This window comes from Balaenoptera acutorostrata, chromosome 20, assembly GCF_949987535.1.
Source record: "Balaenoptera acutorostrata chromosome 20, mBalAcu1.1, whole genome shotgun sequence".
Lineage (NCBI taxonomy): Eukaryota > Metazoa > Chordata > Mammalia > Artiodactyla > Balaenopteridae > Balaenoptera > Balaenoptera acutorostrata.
The window spans coordinates 35,956,763-35,981,203 of NC_080083.1; the positions used below are offsets into that span (position 1 = coordinate 35,956,763).

General features: G+C 36.5%; 1 protein-coding gene across 7 annotated transcripts in view; it reads left to right on the plus strand.

Moving 5' to 3' along the window:
- The window catches only part of CA10 (carbonic anhydrase 10), a 622,534-nt gene that overhangs the window by 233,256 nt on the left and 364,837 nt on the right, over positions 1-24,441 (plus strand). For all 7 annotated transcript variants that reach the window (XM_057535532.1, XM_057535531.1, XM_057535529.1 and 4 more), the window contains one exon: positions 15,917-16,059. In XM_057535532.1, the coding sequence (XP_057391515.1) occupies positions 15,917-16,059 (143 nt within the window). The remainder of the gene's footprint in view (positions 1-15,916; positions 16,060-24,441) is intronic.

The window sequence follows — 24,441 nt, forward strand, 5'->3', positions numbered from 1 at the left end:
TCTTCACTTATCCGCTTTCTTCCTTTGATTTTTCATCTCGAACCATTCGTTTTTCTTTATTCCTTTTGGTAACCCAAATTTGGATTTTTGCATTGATAAGAATGCCATCAATCCCTAATTGTGTCTGGTATTCATACTCAACAACCTAGATAGTTAAGACCGTATCCATAGGTTTGGACTTATCTTCCCACTTCATTTGGGGAGAGTGATCAGACATTAAATACACATCCTGAGTAAATGCCTGATACTGGGACTGTCACAAAGTAGATGTTCAGTAAAATGCAGTCCTCCTACCCCTCACCTTTTGTCTCTTCTTCCACCAGTGTATATCAAGTCTTGACTATTTTTTATTCTTTTTAAAATTCAAACAACATTACCTATGAATTTATTATATACTGGGCACTGTGCATAACAATGGTGATTTAGAGACAGAAGTCTGTTTTCAAAAAATTTCCATTTATTAGGAAGACAGACATGTACAAAATTGCAACAAGATGTATTAGAGTAAAAGAATTCCCTAGTTGCACAAAGATGGGTGTGAGATCCATGAAAAGACTGGAGAGTGGAGGGAGTAACAGATAGGGAAAGCTTCCTAGAGAGGCCTCTTTGACCTTCATCTTGAAAGATGAGAAAGTGCTGTCTTCATGGGTTATTGGGAAGGGCATTCTAGGCAGTGGAACCACTGTAGGCAAGATATGTTAGTGGAACTGCAAAGGGCTTCATAAGGCTGGGCATGTTAGGGAACCAGCTGGTGAGAAGAATCAAAATATCAGTAAATCCATTTCATTGCTGGTGTCTTTTCAAACACAAATGTTTTTCTTTAAAATTCCCTTAGTAGAAAAATCTCAAATAAACAACCTAATCTTACATCTAATGCAACTAGAGAAAGAAGAACAAACAAAACCCAAAGTTAGTAAGAGGAAAGAAATTATAAAGATCAGAGCAGAAATAAATAAAATAGGGATGAAGAAAACAATAGCAAAGATCAAGGAAACTAAAAGGTGGTTCTTGGAGAAGATAAACAAAATGGATAAACATTTAGCTAGACTCATCAGGAAAAAATGGGAAAAGGCTCAAATATTTATTGATTTCTAATTTTATTATTAGAAATGAAAAAGGAGAAGTTACAACTGACACTACAGAAATACAGAGGATCATAAAAGACTACTACAAGCAACTCTATGCCAATAAAATGAACAACAAAGAAGAAATGGACAAATTCTTAGAAAGGTACAACCTTCCAAGACTGAACCAGGAAGAAATAGAAAATATAAACAGGCCAATCACAAGTACTGAAATTGAAAGTGTGGTTTAAAAAATTCCAACAAACAGAAGTCCAGGACCAGATGGCTTCATGGGTGAATTCTATTAAACATTTAGAGAAGAGTTAACACCTTTCCTTCTGAAACTCTTCCAAAAAACTACAGAGGAAGGAACACTCCCAAACTCATTCTATGAGGCCACCATCACCCTGATACCAAAACCAGACAAAGATACCACAAAACAAGAAAATTACAGGTCAATATCACTGATGAACGTAGACACAAAAATCCTCAACAAAATACTAGCAAACCAAATCCAACAACACATTAAAAGGATCATACACCATGATCCAGTGGGATTTAACCCAGGGATGCAAGGATTCTTCAGTATATGTAAATCAATCTATGGGATACACCACATTAACAAACTGAAGAATAAAAACCATATGATCATCAATAGATGCAGAAAAAGGTTTTGACAAAATTTAACACCCATATATGATAAAAACTCTCAAGAAATTGGGCACAGAGGGAACCTACCTCAACATAATAAAGGCCATACACCACAAACCCACAGCAAAAATCATTCTCAATGGTGAAAAACTGAAAGCATTTCCTCTAAGATCAGGAATAAGAAAAGGATGTCCACTCTTGCCACTTTTATTCAACAATGTTTTGGAAGTTCTAGCCACAGCCATCAGAGAAGAAAAAGAAATAAAAGGAATCCAAATTGGAAAAGAAGAAGTAAAACTTTCACTGTTTGCAGATGATATGATACTATACATAGAAAATCCTAAAGATGCTCTCAGAAAACTACTAGAGCTCATCAATGAATTTGGTAAAGTTGCAGGATACAAAATTAATACACACAGATCTCTTGTATTCCTATACACTAAAAACAAAAGAGCAGAAAGAGAAATTATAAACAATCCATTTTACCATTGCATCAAAAATAATAAAATACCTAGGTATAAACCTACCTAAGGAGGCAAAAGACCTGTATGCAGAAAACTATAAGATACTGATGAAAGACATCAAAGACGATACAAACAGATGGATAAATATACTGTGTTCTTGGATTGGAAGAATCAACATTGTCAAAATGAATATACTACCCAAAGCAATTTACAGATTCAACACAATCCCTATCAAATTACCAGTGGCATTTATCACTGAAATAGACAAAAAAAAATCTTAAAATTTGTATGGAAACAGAAAAGACCCTGAATAGCCAAAGCATCCTGAGAAAGAAAAACAAACTTGGAGGAATCAGTCTCCCTGACTTCAGACTATACTACAAAGCTAGAGTCATCAAAACAGTTTGGCACTGTCACAAAACCAGAAATATAGATCAATGGAACAGGATAGGAAGTCCAGAGGTAAACCCATGCACTATGGTCAATTAATCTATGACAAAGGAGGCAAGACTATACAATGGAGAAAAGATAGTCTCTTCAACAAATGGTACTGGGAAAACTGGACAGCTACATCTAAAAGAATGAAATTAGAACATTCCCTAACACCATACACAAAAATAAACTCAAAATGGATTAAAGACCTAAATATAAGGCCAGATACTATAAAACTCTTAGAGGAAAACATAGGTAGAACACTCTCTGACATAAATTGCAGCAATATCTTTTTTGATCCACCTACTTGAGTAATGGAAATAAAAACAAAAATAAACAAATGGGACCTAATTAAACTTAAAAGCTATGCACAACAGGGGATTCCCTGGTGGTGCAGTGGTTGAGAGTCTGCCTGCCAATGCAGGGGACACAGGTTCGAGCCCTGGTCTGGGAGGATCCCACATGCCGCGGAACAACTGGGCCCGTGAGCCACAGCTACTGAGCCTGCACCTCTGGAGTGGTGCTCCACAACAAGAGAGGCTGCGATAGTGAGAGGCCCGTGCACCACGATGAAGAGTGGCTCCCGCTCGCCACAACTAAAGAAAGCCCTCGCACAGAAACGAAGACCCAACACAGCCAAAAATAAGTAAATTAATTTAAAAAAAAATTAAAAAAAAAAAGCTATGCACAACAAAGGAAAACTTAGACAAAACAAAAAGACAACCCACAGAATGGGGAAAATATTTGCTAATGAAGTGACCAAGAAGGGATTAATATCCAAAATATACAAACAGCTCATGCAGCTCTATATCAAAACACAAACCCAATCAAAAAATGGGCAGATGATCTAAATAGACATTTCTCTAAAGAAGATATTGAGATGGCCAAAAGGCACATGAAAAGATGCTCAATATCACTAATTATTAGAGAAATGAAAATCAAAACTACAATGAGGTATCACCTCACACTAGTCAGAATGGCCACTATCAAAAAATCTACAAACAATGCTGGAGAGGGTGCAGAGAAAAGGGAACCCTCCTATACCATTGGTGGGAATGTAAGTTGGTACAACCATTATTGAGAGCAGTATGGAGGTTCCTTAAAAAACTAAATATAGAACTACCGTATGATCCAGCAATCCCACTCCTGGGTATATATCCAGAGAAAACCATAATTGGAAAGATAAATGCACCTCAATGTTCATTGCAGCACTATTTAAAATAGCCAAAACATGGAAGCAACCTTAATGTCCATTGCCAGAGGAATGGATAAAGAAGGTGTGGTACATATATACAGTGGAATATTATTCAGCCATAAAAAAGAATGAAATAATTTCATTTGCAGCAACATGGATAGACGTAGAGATTGTCATACTGAGTGAAGTAAGTCAGACATAGAAAGACAAACATCATATGATACCACTTATATGTGGAATCTAAAAAAAAAAAAAAATGGTGCAAGTTAACTTATTTATGAAAGAGAAATAGAGTCACAGATGTAGAAAACAAATTTATGGTTACCAGGAGGGCAAGTGGGGGAGAGATAAACTGGGAGATTGGGATTGATATATACACACTACTATATATAAAATAGATAACTAATAAGGACCTTTAGTCAATACTGTGTAATGACCTATATGAGAAAAGAATCTAAAAAAGAGTGGATATATGTATATGTATAACTGATTCACTTTCCTGTACACCTGAACTAAAACAACATTGTAAATCAACTATACTCTAATAAAAATTATTTTAAAAAGTTCCTTAGAGAGATTTCATCTTGAACAATCACTTCATGAATTATCTTTTATAGGCCTAGGCCCTGTAATCAGGTGTTGTGCTATGTTCAAGTTTCTGATCTTGAGGTGCTTGCTTCTACTTATAATTTGATATTAATGAATTTGCAAAACATTGAAAAATATAACCATGTGTAATTAAATATGAAATTATGTGGCATCTAACCAGCTTCTCTAGAAATCCAGAGGGATGACTTAACCAGTAAAGGATGATTTATGGAGGGATTGGGATTTAAATTAGGAATTGTAGGATGTATAGGATTTGATAGGGGAAGGTCAAGAGAGAAAATAAGATAAATGTGGAATCTAAAAATTCAAACTCATAGAACTAGGGAGTAGAAGAGTGGTTGCCAGGATCTGAAGAGTGGGAACATGTAAGTCAAAGAGCACACACATACACTTATAAGATGAATAGATTCTGGGGATCTAATGTACAGCATGGTGATTATAGTTAACAATTCTGTATTGTATACTTTAAATTTGCTAAGAAAGTAGATCTTAAGGGTTCTCACCTCAAAAAGAAAAGGTAACTATGTGGATGTGTTAATTAACTTGGTTGTGGTAATCATTTTACTATGTATATGTATATCAAATCATCACATTGTACACCTTAAAAAAATCATGTTGTACAACCTAAATGTATACAATTTTTATTTGTCAATTATACCTCAGTGAAGCACAGGGGAAAAGAAGCCCAGAAGTAGGAATGAGCACACTGTGTTTTTGAGGGTATGGAAATGAAACAGAATGATGTTCATCCATTCATTCCACAAACTGTATTGAAGGACTCTAATATGACAAGCACTGGGTAGAAAATAAGACGCAAAGCAGACAGCATGGTCCTGTTTCTTCTCATCCATCCATCCACTTATCTATCTACACATTTGATTAGTAGTTGTTGAGTTGTTGAGTGTGCCAAGGATTGGAATGGGAACTAAGGGTGTAATGATGGCATTGAATCAGAGCTCTAGGGCTACAAGACAACACAGATCTTGAGTAATCTAATCCTGACCCTTGCTGTGCACTAAATTCTGTTGTGAACCAGAGATGTAGCCTATTTTCCAGTCATGGTTCTTCTGTGTCTGCTCAGCTCTCATATCATTTGTAATGTGGAACTTACCCTGGAGTTGGGGAATTTAAGGAACTGTTGCAAAAACTAAAGTACATGGCATTGGGAACCTGGATTAGGCTAGCGGTACCTCGGTTGGACAAGAATCATTTGAAAGCAAAGAATTCACCCAGATTTGATCTTTGATAAGATTTTGGGGATGATTGATAGAGATCTGCAGTTAGTGAGATGCCTGCATGTTTTATTGCCTGCTAACAGGAAGCATGTTGATGCAAAAGTCAAATAGGAAAATTAAGAAGAGAAGTTAAATGTGTTGGTAGAAGTCACTATGTCAAAGAAGTTAAATCTAGCATCTCAACAGAAAATAAATGCAAGCTTATTGGACAATACATCCCAGTACAAAATTGGGAAAAGACCAACAGATCATTTGTGTGTTTTTGTTCCCTGTTTAGTGACCAATTTTATTGTGTTTGGGCCCCAAGACTCAGGGATAGCACAAAGATTATTTTTCCTGATGTAGTATGAAGATAACTGAGCCCTTATTTTTGCAAATATAGTAAAGAAAATGCCTTAAATACATGCCAAAATCAAGACAGACTGGAACGGCTGGAGATTTCTCTAGGATTACCCAAATGTGAACACTGAGAAGTTGTAAAAGGCGACTGATCTCCACATACGTCTGAGCAGCAGGGCTTTCATCATTTGCATACTTTTGCAATTTGTATAATGGTAATTTTGTGCACACATATAGAGAGAGTGAGAATTAGAGGGTGACAAAGAGAGAGAGATGTTTACATACTCAAACAGATATGGATAAAGGACACTGTATTTCAAGATATCCACATGTTTTGCAGGATTTTAAGTGTTTCACCAGATGTTTGAATTTGTAGGGAATTGTTGTCTAATAGCGTGTTGGTGAATTTTTCAGAATTTAACACAGTTAAGTTCCTAGAGTCACTAATACTAGCAAGTTTCCCTGGAGCATGTATGGTCCTTTAGAGGTAACAGGGAAAGAGAGCAGGCTTTTTGATCAGGAAGCCTGATCTTATAAATGACCTTAAATGGTAACTATACTCAAAACAATATGGCACTGACACAGGAATATAAATATAGGTTGAATAATCCAGAAAGACTGGAAGCAAATCTAATGTATATGGAAACTTAATATGTGATAAAAGTAACACTCAATTGGTCACAAAAGATGGTTTATTTAATAAATAGTAATGTCATTATTCAGTTTATATCTGGGAAAATCTTAGACCTCAGATTGTGGTCTAAGTATATACAAATTAATCTCTGATAGATTTTAAAAATAAAATTGTGAAAACTATAACAGTAAAAATATTTTTTTAATATTTAGGAAAATACATACACTCTAGTTGGATATGCAATATTAAATAATAGAGAAAACAGAGAAACCTTATGCACAAAAAGATCGATAAATCCAACCATGTAAAATTTAAAAATCCCTAGATAACCAAATACCAAAAATGAGCTTAAAAGGTAGTTAATAGGCTAGGAGAAAATGTTTATAGCATGTGACAGAGGGCTAATATTTCTAGAATTCAAATGATACATAAAACTCATATGAAAAACACAAATAACCCAGAGAAAAATACATGAAGAATAGGATCAGAAGAGAAATGCAAATAGCTAATGAGCATATGAGAAGATACTCAACCGTGGCAGTAGTTAAGAAATGCAAATTAAATCAGTGAAATCCCATCTTTCCTATTAGATTGTCATAAGTAAATAAACAAATAAATAAATAACATTCAGTGCTATGGAGATTATGGGGAAGTGGACATACAACACATAGCTGATAGGAACATAAATATTTATAGGGCTTCCCTGGTGGCGCAGTGGTTGAGAGTCTTCCTGCCAATGCAGGGGACACGGGTTCGAGCCCTGGTCTGGGAGGATCCCGCATGCCACGGAGCAACTAGGCCCGTGAGCCACAATTACTGAGCCTGCGCGTCTGGAGCCTGTGCCCCGCAACGGGAGAGGCCGCGATAGTGGGAGGCCCGCGCACCGCGATGAAGAGTGGCCCCCGCTTGCCACAGCTGGAGAAGGCCCTCGCACAGGAACGAAGACCCAACACAGCAATAATATAAAAATAAATAAATAAATAAATAAGCAAATATGGTTAAGAAATAATATATATATATATAAAATATATATATTAAAAAAAAATATTTATAGACACTGCCAGTATCTTTTAAAGTAACCTGGCAGCATCTATTAAAATAAAGCATGTACATACCTTGACTAAACAATACTACTAGTACGAAAAGTATATGTTTGAGGTTATTTATTGCAGCATTGATTTTCATGGTAAAATATGATGGAAACAATCTTAATGTCTTTCATTTAGGAAATGGTTTAGAAAAGTAAGGTGCATTCAAACTATGGAAACTCTGTAGCCTTACACATGAATGAGTAGCTCTATGAAGGATTGACATAGAGGACATTCATGGTATATTGTTACTTGAAACAAAAACTGTTTTTATAAATAGAACTTCTCTATGTGTATAGGTACTTGAATGTGTTTGTATGCACATAGTGAAAGATGTTGAATGATGCCTAATAAAGTGTTTACACCAATTACCTCAGGGATGTCATTGGAAGGAAGGAGGGTGAGATGATTACCTCTTGCTTTATATGTCTGTGTATTGTTTCACATGTTACCATACATGCATTACTTTACTTCCTTTGTCTGTCTTGTTATTTCTTTGTTTTAGAGAAAAGAACTGATTTCAAATTCTAGTCCCTCTACTTACTGGCCAAATGACCTTGGAAAGTCATATAATCTCTTTAAGTCTTATTTTTCTCATCTACAAAGTAACAGTAATATTATCTCACAGAACTGTGGGGAGGATTAAGCAAGATAAGATATGTCAAGTTCCTAGCACAGAGATTATGGTGACTGATCAGCAAATGAAAACTCCCCCTTCCTTCCTTTCACTTCACCTTCTGTTGATGTGCTTGCAGGGATGCAAGCCAGTTAGCATATTAGAACCAATCCTAAACAGGAGGCTGAAGCTGCTGTATAAACAAATAATCCACCAACTTCCAAAAGCTAAATTAAAATTATTTTCTTTGTAGATAAAACCATCTTGGATGACCCATATCACTGCTAACTCCCTCCATTCATCCAGACGTTGAGAGTTATAGATCCAAGAAATAATTTCACATGGTTCATTAAAAGTATGAAATTGAGAGACCAATCCTATGACCTAGACTGCTCCCTGCTTTGAATTCAGGTTGGGTTTTGTGGGCATCTGAAACCTTCCTCTCTTCCGCATCCTGCCTGGAACCTTTACCCTTTTCATCTCTGGAATGTTATGGTGGTGGGATCACAGAGCTGGTGGCCACACCATTCCCCAACATCCCCTCACGGGACTCATTCTCCAACATTCATTGAATACTTGTTATAGAAATGACATTATGCTAGACCTTTTATAAGCATATTCTCACTTATCTTCCCAACAACTCTGTGAAGTATCATCTTCACTTTACAGATGCAGAAACTAAGGCTATAGAAGTTTAACCCCCTGCTCAAGGTTGCATGGTAAGGATATGGTAGCTCATGGTCTTCCTCCTATGTAATAAAAACTCTCCAAGTTGGGGAATTCAGAAGACCCAGTGGCTTAAAATCTCCCTGCATAAAAGTTATTCTAATTCCAGCAATAATTTGTCTCAGTTTCTAGAAAAACTTTAGTCTTTTAACTAGTTATAAGACTTGTATGGCTTGCAGTTTCTATTCATACTTTCAGGATTAATTCAAACGTCTCCTCTGCTAGGAAGGCTGATGCCATCACTTAAGGAAAGGGTCAGGATCAATTTACTCCTCTGTCTCCACTTAGACTTTAATATTCACACACCTTAATTATAACACATGTTTTATTATAACATGATTTGTTAGCTTGCTTGTCTTCCCACAATTAGAGGTCTTCATTAGAGTGGGAACATTTTTAAAAATTTGTGCATTTAAAAAAATCTGTCTCATAGGAGATAATCCATTAAATTTTTAGGTGAATGCACAAATTAATGATTATGTATTAAGTAAGATATTTCCAACCCTTTAGAGATTCCCAAGTGAGAGAATGGGAAGCCCTAGTTAGAAGCCCTCCATGTAATATGAATCAGAGTCCCAACAGTGGAAGAGGAATTGCAGCAAAAGAGTTATTCAAAGCCAGTTCCCCCTATGATATAAATTTGAAATCAGAAAGGGGCCAAAAATCCTGCAACAGTGAGTATTTCAAACATGCTCATTAATAATGGCTCAAAGTGGAGATTTATTAGAGTTGAGAATAGGGAAATGGACAGTAAATCAGCTCTGGTGAGGAAAAGAGCAAGGAAAAGATATGAGTTCTTATTTTAAATGTATTCATATGCTTTATAACCCTATAGTAGAGATGGCTATATTGAAGCAGAAGCCTTTATTTGTAAGGATTGAATTCACTGAAAATATGTTTTATGCCAGTATTCATTTTCCCAACTTGCAATTGCTTTCCTTTGGCAGAAAAGTTGGGGACTTAGTTTATTGCTTGAAAGCTAGAAAAGATTGCCTTAGCTGAATCTCTTCATGAAAATATTCCTTGCTTCAAATGATTACTTGTAATGCACTCGTTGCATCATAGGAAAATGCTATTTTATTGGAACATATATTGAAGAGAATAGTTTTTAAAACATTCAATTAGTTGTGCCTTTGAGATAGAATTTAAACAAACCCAAAGCAATAGGATTAAATTCTCATAAAAACCCAACTGTTGCTTAGAAACCAATTCTTTTCCTACTCAAACTACTCCAAGGGTAATCAAGCTCACTCTTGGCTGTATTCCAACCAAGGCTTTTAATTCATAAATCAGACCATGGTACTCCCTTGCCCCAAATTCTCAGCTGCTTTCTAATACATTAGAGTAAAATGCACGTTCCTGTCCCTGGTCTACCTGGCCAACCTCATCTCATCTCACTTTTCTTCTCATCTGGCTCATCTAGTTCAGGTTAACTTTCTTCCTCTCCACTCCTTGAACACATCAGGCTCTTCTTTGCCAAGACCTGCTCCTCTCCTCTGCTTTGGACGCCCTCTGCCCTGCCACTCTTCAGAAGCATCTCCTCTCGGTCCTTCCAGGGTTTGTTAGATATCATCTACAGAGGAATTATTCCTGGCCATTCTACCTAGGTTATCTCCCCAATCCATACTATATTATATAGTTCATTACTGTTTTAATTGTTTCTACAGCATACTTGCAAATAGTTCTAATTACATAGATATGCGTATATAAACTTGGAGATAAACACTATCCCTCATATTCCCTACTAGACTGCAAGATCCATGAGAGCAGGAACCATATCTGTTTTATTCATTACTGATTGCCCAGAACTGATGGCAGTGCCTGGCACATAGAGTAGGTCCTCAGTAAATATTTGCTGCATGAATTCTCAGTGTCAAGCCTAATGTCTGGCACATAATAGGCTGTCAATAAACACTTTTTAATTGAGTTTGTCTTGTTTCCATAGGATTTAGCAAGTCACATAAATTGCATAAATTAATTCCAAGTGTCAAACTCCTTGCCATAACAGCATGGTCTCTGCAAATTCTGCTGAGGTGACAAATGACAATTCAGGACAAATGAACAAGGAGGATGCCTAAAAGCTCAGACTGATTTTAGAGCATTTTCTATAGGATACAAATGTCACTGAGACAAATTTTAACTCAGTATCAAACTTGATCCCTCTAGTTCATTGCTCTCTCAAACTATTTCTTATTTTAGTAGGAGCTTTTTTGGTTTTGTCTGAGGGTTACCATGTGTTAATAAACTAAACTTGAGCTTTTTGTTCCACTGGTTTTTGAATAAGCAACTGATAGGTTTTGCGTTTTCCAAGGCTCATGTTTTAAGTAGCTGAAATCAGTCACTGAGCATTTTCATAGCTGACTGGACCCAGAGCCAAGAGACCATTGGGTTTTGTTGTTTATGGTCACAATGACAGCATTGCCACAGGGAAATGTTTTGGCAAGATAACACATAGCTGTGATGCAGCAGTTAAGTTCCATTGTTTAGGCTCTGTGAAAATTAATTTGCAAAAATATCCAAGTCTGGTGTCTGTTTTAGGTTATATGTAAATTAAAAGATTGTGTGAAAAGGATTCTAGAGATGGTGCCATTCAAACATTTCAGACCAGTTGTTTACTAATTAGAGCAATTCTCACTCAATTTTACTTTATTTACATTCACATTTTTTCTCAACAATAAGTTGTATCAGTCAAGCTAGAAAAAGACACCGCATTAGCTAGTAAACCATAATAACTGATGCTTTTTAAAAAATGACAGAAAATTTAAAAATTTGATTTATTGGGACAACCATAGGAATTAAGAGAAAAACAATTCAGCAATGATTCTCTAAATTTGGAAATAAAAGCAGTGACATAGCATTCTACAAAGTCACTTCGTTCCCAGGGGTGACATGGGGAGTTTATAAACCTGAAGGATCAAAAATATGGAGCATAGTTATGTATTAGGATCGTGGGGATAACAGAGTTCCGCACAAATGCAGAGGGAGAGTTTCCTACTCTAAATCTTGAAGCCTTAGTTCATTTGCCCAGCCTTGCTCTGAAGGTAAAGTCTACTGGCTCACTCCCATGCTCTAATAAGTATGGGCACCCCATGCTTCTGTTTCCACAGCCTTCCTCCTATAGCATTTCCCTAGAACCTAGATTACATGACATTTGTAGACCTATTCCTGGTCCCTTTTGGCACCTAAGGTCCCTGGACTAGATTTGCACCTTAATTATTGTCCCAACACATAACAATGATTCTAAGAGCATTGACTTCTTTCATCTGGACTAGAACCTTGCCTAGTCCAGCTCTTCATGAGCAGTCATCCCCATTAGCTCTCCTTGAGGTCCTGCAGATGAGACACAAACACATCTTATCTTGCCTGAATTGAAGACTTTTTTCTACCCAGCTATAGTTGAATGGCTTTTAAAAAATCCCAACTTTATTTGGGATGATTGATATTTAAAGCAGTTTGATTTAAACCTTTGCACTTGAAATTTATTTTAACTGGAGACTAAGCATTAATGTTACTCTTGATCTATGAAAAGAGAAATGGTAGCAAAAGTCTTACAATGGCCATAACAACAATTTAACTCTAAAACTCTGACTCTAATAACCTGCTCATGTATGAAGCCTGCTGAGGTGGAAGGGATTTAGAGCACTGTGAGTCTTGAGACCTGGGTACAAGTCCTTACTCTGTCCTTCTCTGCCTCTCCCTGGTTGTGTGGCCTTGGGTTGAGGACTTTATCTGCCTTTATGGCCTTAATTTTGTTTATTAATTTAGATTAGATGACCACTAAGGTGGCTTCTATTTCTGAAAGACTATTAATTTACAGCTGATTTAAAATGAGCAATCCAGTGATGAATAAACTTTGATACCTCTTCAGGAGTGGAGCTAATGAGGGTCACAGCTTAGCAAGGAAGAGTGTTTCTCAGTTATTCCTCAATTGTCTAAGCAGGTGGTTAGAACCAGACACACAGGCCTCGATAGTGAAGTGGGTATTTAAAACCCTGAAACTATTTGTCATAAAGAATGCCATGCCCAATAAAAGCAAATCAGTTGTTCACATAATATTTTTGCTGTTTGTGTTTTTATGGGGGTACTTTTGGGGTGTGAAGTTTATTTGTAAAGCACAGAAGCATCTGCCCACCCATGTTGCCATATAATAGCAGTCTGGCAATCCATTTATAGGATTTGATTATTTTTGTTAATAATTTTCATGGGAGTATATGAAATGCAACATGTATCATCTCTTACTATGTTTATTATGAATCTGCCTTCCAGGGAAGGCCCCCCAGGACATCATAGATGGCCTGATTGTCAAAGAGGTTCTTGTCTCACAGGATTTTAAAGATAAAGGGGGCTGTATTAGTTTCCTATTGTGGCTGTGACAAATAATAACAACTTAGTGACTTAAAACAACACAAATTTATTATCTTAGAGTTCTGGAGGTGAGAAGTCTGAAATGAGTCTCATGGGGTTAAAATCAGTGTCAGCAGACTGGTGTTCCTTTTGGAGGCTCTAGGGGAAGAATCTGTTGCTTTGCCTACTCCAGGTTGTAGAGGCCGCCTGCATTCCTTAGTTTATGTCCCCTTCCTCCATCTTCAAAACCAGTATCTTCTGTCTTCTCTGACCTCTCTTTCCATCCTTAAATCTTTTCTCTATGTCTGTGATCCTTCTACACCTCTCTCATTAAAAAGACACTTGTAATTATGTTGGGCCCAGATAATCCAGGATAATCTACTCATCTCAAGATCCTTAATTTAGTAATTTCTGTCCAGTAACTTTTACAATGTAAGGTAACACATGCACAGGTTCTGGGGTTAGGATGTGGACATCTTTGGAGGGGGCCATTATTCAGCCTACAACAGAGGCCATAGAGACCAACCAAGGCCCAAGAAATAAATGACTATCTAAGGGCACACAACTAATTTGTGGCAGTGCCATGACTGTATCCCTGGCATCCTCACATCTGCCATGTTTATGTGCATCACTGAAAATCACAGGTAAGAACATGCACTGATGGAGGCTTTATTTTTATAATAAACTTGAAATGATTGAAGAATAAGTATAAAATTAAGTCAGTGATTTTAAAAGAGCGTTTTAGAGATGATAGAAGTTTATGTTTTTTAAATACATTTTTAATGCAAGAGCTTCCTTAAATATTATAATTTTGCTAGGTCATGGTACCTTCTAAAGATAAAGTGACTTGCAGAGATAAAATAACTTAAATAATGATGGGAAATGAAAGTGCCAAGGAAGCACATGTACATATTCTTCTATCTACTTCCCCTTCCCCTCTTCCTCCTTTGCTTTCTCTCTCTGTAACCCTGGCCATTGTTGCCATTTTGAAAATCTGTTATAGCTGGAAAGTCAATTCAAACTTTTTAATTAAAGGGGTTGGATCTACCAGAGGCTTATTGCCAAGGGGTTAAACCAAATTAGGTTATTTGCTATATTTCACAATGAAGCCCACTTTATTTTGGTGTTGAAACATTCTTCTAAGACTCTAAGGAACTTGTTTTTTATCACTTCTGCCCAATAATTGCCTGTAACAATTAAAAGGGTTATAGAATTTTGAATTTAGATGGGACTAGACATACCATCCAGCCCAAAACTTCTCTCTTTCATAGTATCTTTGGCAGGTATTTGCCATACTCCTCTCTTGCTTCAGTTTTCTCCATCCATGACATGGGAAGGAATAATGGCTGCTGTAAATTAAAGGTTGTATTAAATTTGAGTTCCTCAGAGGACACGTATATTTGAGAGTGTTGTGACTTTATTGTTAGGCTCATCTTCTGTAGGAATCACTCCCTGTTTCCACTTCCACTGCTGCAGGCTTTGGTGCCCCTCATCTAGAGTTTCATATACACTTGACTTAACCTCATATGTACCCCACCCCCAGTGTGGTAATTGTTCTTACATGCATCTGCCTTCTTCAAAATTCAACTTAACCCAAGGCTGGACATGCAATAGGAGCTCACTGGACTGCTGATGGATGCTGTGGATGGATGATTGAATGATGATCATACAATCTCAGAGGCATATAAAGGACACATGGATCTAAAGCCTCAGTAAAGATACTGAGGGGGCAGGAAAATGTTGAAGATACAGTCGCTGATCTTCACTGATGTAAAATTAGTAGGTTGGTTACCCCACTGCTCTGCTAACTTTTTTAAACAGAAGAAAATAGGACTGGAAATTGTCCAGAAATTTATTTTAGTAGATTATTTAATGTGACACTGAAAATGAGTGGATGATTTCCCTTTGGATATTTGCACTCAGCACTCAATGCCATCTTTTTCTGCTTATCAATGAACGCATTCTTCAGCTGATGGTACATTAAATCAACTTGCCAAGCTCCTGTCCGGCATTGATTGGGGGTCATAAAATAATTCACTCCCTCAGTCTGGTCTTGACAACCAGCAGAATAAATACCTTATATATGTTGAATGCTACTTCTTTGAAAAGCTTATAAAACTTTCTATCGAGAACAAGGTTGATTCCCATATCATTCTTGCCAAACAGAAAAGCAGAGCATCAGCTCAGGAGTTGCTATATATTTAGTGTACCTCAATATGAAAAGATGATGTGGCTGGACTATGCCATCTTCTTATTAAGTCATTAATGCTAGCTATACCCATCAAAGAGGCCACAGAGTCAATGGGTCAAAAATAAATAAAATCTGATCTTAAGACATCATGAAGGTAAGAGTTAGAGAAATTGACCAAGATTCAGGCCAGGAAACTGCCATAACGACACTCAAGGATCTCTATGTGTGGGAAACATTGGATGGCTCTCTTTGATTTTATGACTTTTGTGCCATAGCTCTTTTTCCATTGTTTCCCCAGCCTGATTCTAAAATTTCTTTCTGTTTCTAGTTCCTTCTTTCTGGGGATTGGTGAACTCAGCTTGGAATCTTTGCTCTGTGGGGAAACGACAGTCGCCAGTCAATATAGAGACTAGTCACATGATCTTCGACCCCTTTCTGACGCCCCTTCGCATCAACACTGGGGGCAGGAAGGTAAGCAGCCATGTTGCTTCCATCGTGAAGTTGAGGGCAGGGAGAGATGCTGATTCTGAAAGCCAGCCTTCCAGACCTTGATCTCTGTGATGAGTTTGTCTTTCCACCCAGGAGTAATATCACAGACCTCAGGCCTATTGCCAGCAAATATAATTATGTGTAAATCATGCTTTTTCTCTCTACCTAGTCAAACCCTCATGCTTCTAATTACTTCTTTGTATTCCCTGGATGTTGCCTGAAGTCCTATCCCTTGGTAGCTCATGAAAGAAAGTTAGAAAACAGCATTGCCTCCTCTGCATATCATGCTGGGAAAATTCTTCCTCTCAGAAACCTCTTTACTGGGGCTTCTTTTAACCTCAACAAAGTGAAAAAAAAAATTTAACAAAAGTAAAAGCAGACATTTATCATCCTGGAAGGAAAAACAAACAAAAATCACCTTAGATGATTTATAAGAAAATCAATAATTAATTTTACTATGGCTTGCTGGCTAAGAATCATAGCTCCTGCACAGAAACGCTGAACTATGCTTCCCGATTCTCACATCAACATCCCTTCTTCCCTATCCTTCCCCCATAATGAGCTCCTCCTTAATTTGTGGAAGAGCATAATGTCCATGGGGTTTCCTCATCACTGGAATCTAGTGTTTGTGTTTTTTTGTTTTTTTTTTTTTTCTGGTTTATCTCTATTTAGCTACCCTTACTGTTGAGTAGATTGTTGAAGGTGGAAAAAGCACACACAGAAAACTGTGTTTGAACGTGATTTAGCTGTTGTGAACTCAAGAGGAATGGAAAATCATTTGTGTGCAAGAAACTGGGGTTAAAATTTGGATAAATTTCACTATTGCTGGTGCCTGATTCTCCAGGGGTTGGGCTCCTTGGGCTCTGCTTTCTACTTCCCTTATGCAGTCTGTTCACCTTAATTACCACAAGTTTGTAAGTAATCTTTTCGCCTTCAGATATATTGTATTTTTTTCTTATCACATAATTTTCACACACGCATTGAAAAATCGAATGACCCATCAAAATTTTGTTAGTGACTTTGACTCAGGTCACAAGGCAAGTTTTAAAGGATCTTGCATGTGATTGAGACTATTTAGCTAAGTAGTGTTTGTGTGCTGTTTTAAATATGACTTGGGAAGCACTTTTGTAAAAAGGTCCTATATAAGTTCATGATGTTTATTGTTCTGATTGTATAGAAAACTAACCTACCTTAATTATTGTTCCAATTGCAGTTTTATTTTACAAACCCTAAAAGGAACTTGACTTGGGTTCTACATATACCTCTCTCTAAAAAGTTGAATCATTCAAATCAAGTCATGAGCATGTATAGGTTCACTGACCAGTATATAAAAAGGGCAAATTGCAATTTAGAATATGCAATCACTCCTTCTTTCTTGGAGAGGGTGATGGAGGATCTAACTATATCCTAGGCAAACTGAGAAATGAAAAAATTAAACACACACAAAGCAGAAGGAAGGCTGGTACCTGAATTCCAGAAATTACCTGAAAGATGGCCAGCAAGGCTGAAGCACAGAGACCTAAGAGGAGTTGGTGAGGAGATAAGGATGGAAGAAGAAGGCAGAGGCGAGATCCTGAGGCCATGTTAAGGAACTGAATTTTTTCTTAAGAGTATGACAAGGATTTAAAGCATTATTAGGTAAAAAGTACATAGGGAGTGGGATGGAAAAGGTAGCAAACTAACACAAACAGTGAATATACAAGTTTCATTTTCCATCAGACCATCTTAGAGGAAAATCTTGATGTGAAAGAAATAAAAAAAACTAATTCAGGAAAGCTTCTCTCTAAAATTTATTGGGAAAGAAGAGAATGAGAGATAGCTGGAGTTAAAAATCATTCATAAGTTATGTTATCTTTTGGTGTTTTTTTGTTGTTATGTGATTTAAAAAATATATTTTTAATTTAGTAAAGTGTACCTGATCCAAATCAATTTTCAAATGCTTTGGAGTTTGGAATTTTTGAAACATTTACTTTTGATGGTGTAAATATTTATATCTGGCATGCTTTGCATTGTCAGCTGTTTGAAGAGCTGAGGACCGTTTGATGATTTCCTTTGCATTTGTGAAAGGTGGAAAATATAAAATATAGATGGTAGTTGGATAAACTAACTGATAATGTAATGCCTAAACTTGATAGACAATAGCTAAATCATGTTTGCAATCTATTAAAAGATGGTGTTTAATGAATTGGAGATTTATTTTGGAAGTAAGGATTCAAATCACTGGCTCTGAATTTAGTTTTTCCTTGAAGAAATGTGTATCCAGCTTAAAAGGTTTAAAAACCTCTCTGCAAGATTAGGAGGTTTTGTAGAATTTGGGCAAGCTGCCACATTTTGAAGTCTGAGATCAGCTGGGTATCAACATGTTAAATGCATCCCAGTCATTATGTGTTTTATGTCACATTTGTATCCATGAACATTATTCCTGCTCATTGTTAAATGTACCTTATTTACAAACCCACGAAGCAGCTCTGCTGCAGTACCTCACTGTGTTACTGTGTTTGTTTGAACATATTTGATTTGGCATAGAGCTCAGATGATGAATTACAGGTTTTGTTTGTTTGTTTGTTTATTTGTTTTAGCATGAGGTAGAGCTGAAATTCAATGTGAACACAAGACTACAAAGGGTAATAATAGATGAGAATCAAAATATATGATGTCTTGGATATAAAAAAGGATATTTATTTTACAAACAATGTGGTTTCTTTTACCTTTTAAGATGCTTATTTACAATGATAATTTTTAAGCAATGTTTTTTTTTTTTCTTGAAGAAGAGTACTTTTTATCCAGTTGTTAATATCTGACACATAGGACAAAATCCAAAATAAGTGTACTTTCAAACAACACTCATATATTGTTGCACTGCATATGGATATAAGAATCCTACTTTGGGAGAAATGTGGTCAAGATAGAGGATTAGGAAGACCCTGAGCTTACGTCTTGCCATGGGCACACCAAAATTATAATCATTTACAGAGCAACTATCTACAAGAACAACCTCAAGACTAGCTGAAATATTTTCCACAATTAAAGGTATAAAGAAGGAACTGCAATGAGTTGGGTAGGAGGGGTGGAGACATAATATAGTCAAGACCCACACCCCTGTGTAGGCAACCCATAAATGGGAAAACAATAACAAATGCAGAGTTCCTCCCCAAGGAGGAAGGGGACCAAGCCCCACATTAGGCTCCCTAGCTAAGGGGTCCTGCATCAGGAAGATGAGCCCCCAAAATGTGTGGCTTTGATGGTCAGCAAGGATGACATATTGAGAGAGTTGGAAGGCTTTAGGAAATAGAGACTCTGCTCTTAAAGGGTGCACACAAAATCTCACATGCTAAAGGACCTAGGGCAGAATCAGTAATTTGAAAGTATCCCAGATCAGACCCACCTGCAGATTTTGGAGAGCTTCTCAGAGAGGCAGAAAGAAATTGGAACCCACCTTGGAGACACAGACACTGGTGGCAGTGCCTGGGAACTTGTTCTACCTCAAGGACACTGGTGCTGGCAAGCACCATTTTAGAGTCTTCTTTCTATCCTATTAGTGCCTGGGACTTACACACCAACCAGCGGACCAGCACCACCCCAAGACCATCCCAGACCCCACAGCCAGCTGCCCTAGGACCTGGCTTAGACGACCAGAAGGACAGCACCAGCCCAGGGACCCCCCCCCGCCCCCCCCCCCCCGATCCATGCAACCAGCTGTACTGGGAACTGGCCTAACCCACCAGTGAGCCAGCAGCCACCATGTGAAGCAGAGACTGGTGGCCAACCAGGAAGAATGCAGCCTCACCTACCATCATTCCCACAGTAGTTGGTCCTGCCACAACAGAAAGGCCCATGCAGCCAACATAGGGGGCACTCCTAGAACATATAGCTCTGGTAACCAGAAGAGAGTGTGCTGGTAGGCTCCATAGGACCTCTCCTACATGAGGTCACTTCTCCAAAATCAGAAAATATAACCAAATTGCCTAACACTGGATATAAATACAGAGAATAGGCAAAATGAGGAGACAGAGAAATATGTACCAAAGAAGGAACAAGACAAAACCTCAGGAAAAAATTTTTAACAAAATGAAGATAAGCAATCTGCCCAATAAAGAGTTCAAGGTAATAATCATCAAGATGTTCAGTGAACCCAGGAGAAGAATGGATGAACACAGTGAGAAGTGAAATAGAATTAGAAAATATAAAGTACCAAACAGAGATGAAGAATCAGTAATTTAAATTTAAAAATACACTAGAAGGAATCACGGTCGATTAAATGATACAGAGGAATGGATCAGCAAACTGGAAAAGAGCAGCAGGAATCACCCTAACAAAACAGAAAAGAGAAAAAAAAAGAATTTTATAAAATGAAGATAGTTTGAGACCTCTGAGACAACATCAAGCACACTAATATTTACAATGTAAGGGTCCCATAAGAGAATAGAGAAAGAAAGGGGCAGATAAATTATTTGAAGACATAATAATCGAAAACTTCCCTAACCTGGGAAAGGAAACTAACATCCAGGTCCAAGAAGCACAGAGTCCCAAAGAAGATAAAGCCAAAGAGGGCCACACCAAGACACGGTAATTAAAATAGCAAGAATTAAAGATAGAGTATTAAAAGCAACAAGATAAAAGCAACCAATTACATACAAGGGACCTCCCATAAGTCTATCAGCTGACTTTTCAGCAGAAACTTTGCAGGCCAGAAGGGAGTGGCACAATATATTCAAAATGATGAAAGGAAAAAAACCTACAACCAAGAGTACTCTACCCAGAAAGGCTATCACTTAGATTTGAAGGAGGCATAAAGAGTTTTAGAAACAAGAACAACTAAAAGAGTTCAGCATGACTAACTGGATTTATAAGAAATGTTAAAGGGACTTATCTAAGAGGAAAAGAAAAGGTCACAATTAAAAATATGAAAATTGTAAAAGGAAAAATCTCATTGGTAAAAGCAAATATACTGTAAAGGTAATAGATCAACCACTTATAAAGCTAGAAGGAAGGTTAAAAGACAAAAGTAAAATTATCTATATCCACAATAAATAGTTAAGGAATACACAAACTAGAAAGGTATGATATAGGAGGTAAAAAAATTAAACATGGAGGGGGGGAGTAAAAATGCAAGGTTGTTAAAATACACTTGAACATAAAATAATCATGTATTGCTATATATTTGATTGGCCAAAAAATTCATTCAGGTTTTTCCATAAATTGATAGCAGATGCACACTAAAAGAGAAAGGAATCCAAACATAGCACTAAAGATAGTCATCAAATCACAAGGGAAGAGATCAAAAGAAGAAAGGAACAAAAAAGAACTACAAAAGAAAACCCCAGAACAATTAACAAAATGGTGATGAGTGCATACTTAACAATAATTACTTTAAAGGTAAATGCACTAAGTGTTCCAATCAGAAGACATATAGTGGGTAAATGGATAAAAAACAAGGCCCATATATATGCTGCCTACAAGAGGCCTACCTCAGATTTAAAGACACACACAGACCGAAAATGAGGGATGGAAAAAGATATTCCATGCAAATGGAAATGAAAAGAAAGCAGGGATGGAGACACTTATATCAGACAGAATAGAGTTTATAACAGAGACTGTAACAAGAGACAAAGAAGGACATTATATAATGATCAAGAGATAAATCAATGAAGGAAATATAACAGTTTTAAATATACATGCTCCTAACATAGATAAGAGCACCTCAATACATAAAACAAATATAAACAGACATAAATGGAGAAATTGACAGTAACTCAATAATAGTAGGGGACTATAACACCCTGCTTACATCAATGGACAGATCATCCAGATGGAAAATCAGTAACACTGGCCTTAAACAACACATTACACAAAATAGTATTAAAAGATATATACAGAACATTTCATCTAAAAGTAGCATAATACACATTCTCTTCAAATGCATATGGAACATTATCCAGGATAGATCACATGCTAGGCCACAAAACAAATCTCAAAAAATTAAAGTTTGAAATCACGTCAAGCATCATTTCTGACCAAAAGAGTTTGAGACTACAGATCAACTAAAAGGGAAAAAACTGCAAAAACCACAAACATGAGGAGTTTAAACAATGTGGTACTAAATAACTGATGGGTTACTGAAGAAATCAGAGGAAATTTTAAAAATACCTGAAGACACATGAAAATGGAAGCACATAGTCCAAAATCTATGAGAGGCAACAAAAACAGGTCTAAGAGGGAAGTTTGTAGTGATACAGGCCTACCTCTAGAAAAATTTCAAATAAACAATCCACCTGTACACTAAAGGAACTAGAAAAAAACCAAAAACCCCAAAGTTAGTAGAAGGAAAGAAATAATAAAAATCAGAGCAGAAATAAATTTATAAGAAACAAACAAACAAACAAAACAATAGAAAAGAGCAACGAAATTAAGAACTGGTTCTTTGAAAAGATAAACAAAACTGATAAACGTTAGCAAGACTCATCAAGAAAGCAAGAGAGAGGAGCCAAATCAATAAAATCAGAAGGGAAAAGGGAGAAGTTACAACTGACACCACAGAGATACAAAGACTCATAAGAAAACATTATGAACAATTATATGCCAATAAAATAGACAACCTAGAAAAAAATGGATAAATTCCTAGAAATGTACAATCTCCCAGACGAATTAGGAAGAAATAGAAAATAAGAACAGACCAAATACCAGTAATAAAATTGAATCAGTAATCAAACAACTTCCAACAAAAAAAGTCTAGGACTGGATGGATTCACAGGTGAATTCTCTCAAACATTTAAAGAAGAGTTAACAACTATCTTTTTCAAACTATTAGAAAATAATTGAAGAGAAAGGAAGGCCTTTGAAATCACTCTATGAGGCCAACATCACCCTGATACAAAAAGCAGACAAAGACACCACAAAAAAGAAAATTAGAATCAAATTTCACTGCTGAAAATTGATGGAAAATTCCTCAAAAAACTATTAGCAAACCAATTCAACAGTATATTGAAAAGATCATACACCATGATCAAGTGGGCTCTATCCCAGGCATGCAAGAATGCTTCAATATCTGTAAATTAATCAACAAGATACACTACACTAACAAAATGAAGAATAAAAAGTCATATGATCATCTTAATTGATGCAAGAATAGATTTTGACAAAATTCAACAACAGTTTATGACAAAAACTCTCAACAAAGTGAATATAGAGGGAATATACCTCAACATAATAAGGGGCATATATGACAAGACCACAGCTAAACATCACAGTGAATGGTGAAAAGCTGAAAGCATTTTCTGTAAGATTAGGAAATAGACAAGGATGCCTTCTCTCACCACAGTATTGGAAGTTCTAGCCACAACAATCAGACAAGAAAAATAAATAAGGAATCCAAATTGGAAAGGAAGAAGTAAAACCATCACTCTTTGCAGATGACATGAAAGTATATAGAGACAATCCTAAAGACACCAACAAAGAATGTGAAAACTACTAAAATGAATTCAGTAAAGATCTAAGATATAAGATCAATATACTAAAATCTGTCACATTTCTATACACTAACAACAAAGTATCAGAAAGAGAAATTAAGAAAACAACCCCATTTACAATTGCATGAAAAAATAAAATGCCTAAGAATAAATCTAACCAAGAAGGTAAAAGACCTGCACTCGGAACACTATAAGACATTAATTGAAGATGATACGAACAAATGGAAAGATATATTCAAGGACTGGAAGAATTAATATTGTTATAATGACTATTTTACCTAAGCAACCTACAGATTCAATGTAATCTCTATCAAAATACTAATGACATTTTTTTTACAGAACCAGAACAAATAATTTATTCTAAAATTTGTATGGAAACACAAAGGACCTCAAATAGCCAAAACAATCTTGAGAAAGAAGAACAAAGCAGGAGGTTTCACACTCCCTGATTTCCACTCATTCTACAAAGCTATGGTATTTAGAACAGTATGGTACTGGCACAAAAACAGACACATTAATCAATGGGACAGAATCGATAGCCCAGAAATAAACCCATGCACCTAAGGTCAATTAATCTATGGCAAAGGAGACAAGAATACACTATGGAATAAAGACAGCCTCTTCAATAAATGACATTGGGAAAACTGGACAGCTCCATACAAAAGAATCAAAGTAAACTACTTTCTCTCACCAAATACAAAATAAACTCAAAATGGATTAAAGACCTAAGTGTAAGATCAGAAAGCATAAAACTCCTAGAAGAGTTTGTAGGCAATATACTCTTTGACATTAGCCTTAGCAATATATATATATTTTGTATATATCTCCTTAGGCAAGGGAAACAAAAGCAAAAATAAACAAATGGGACTATGTGAAACCAAAAAGATTTTGCATAGAG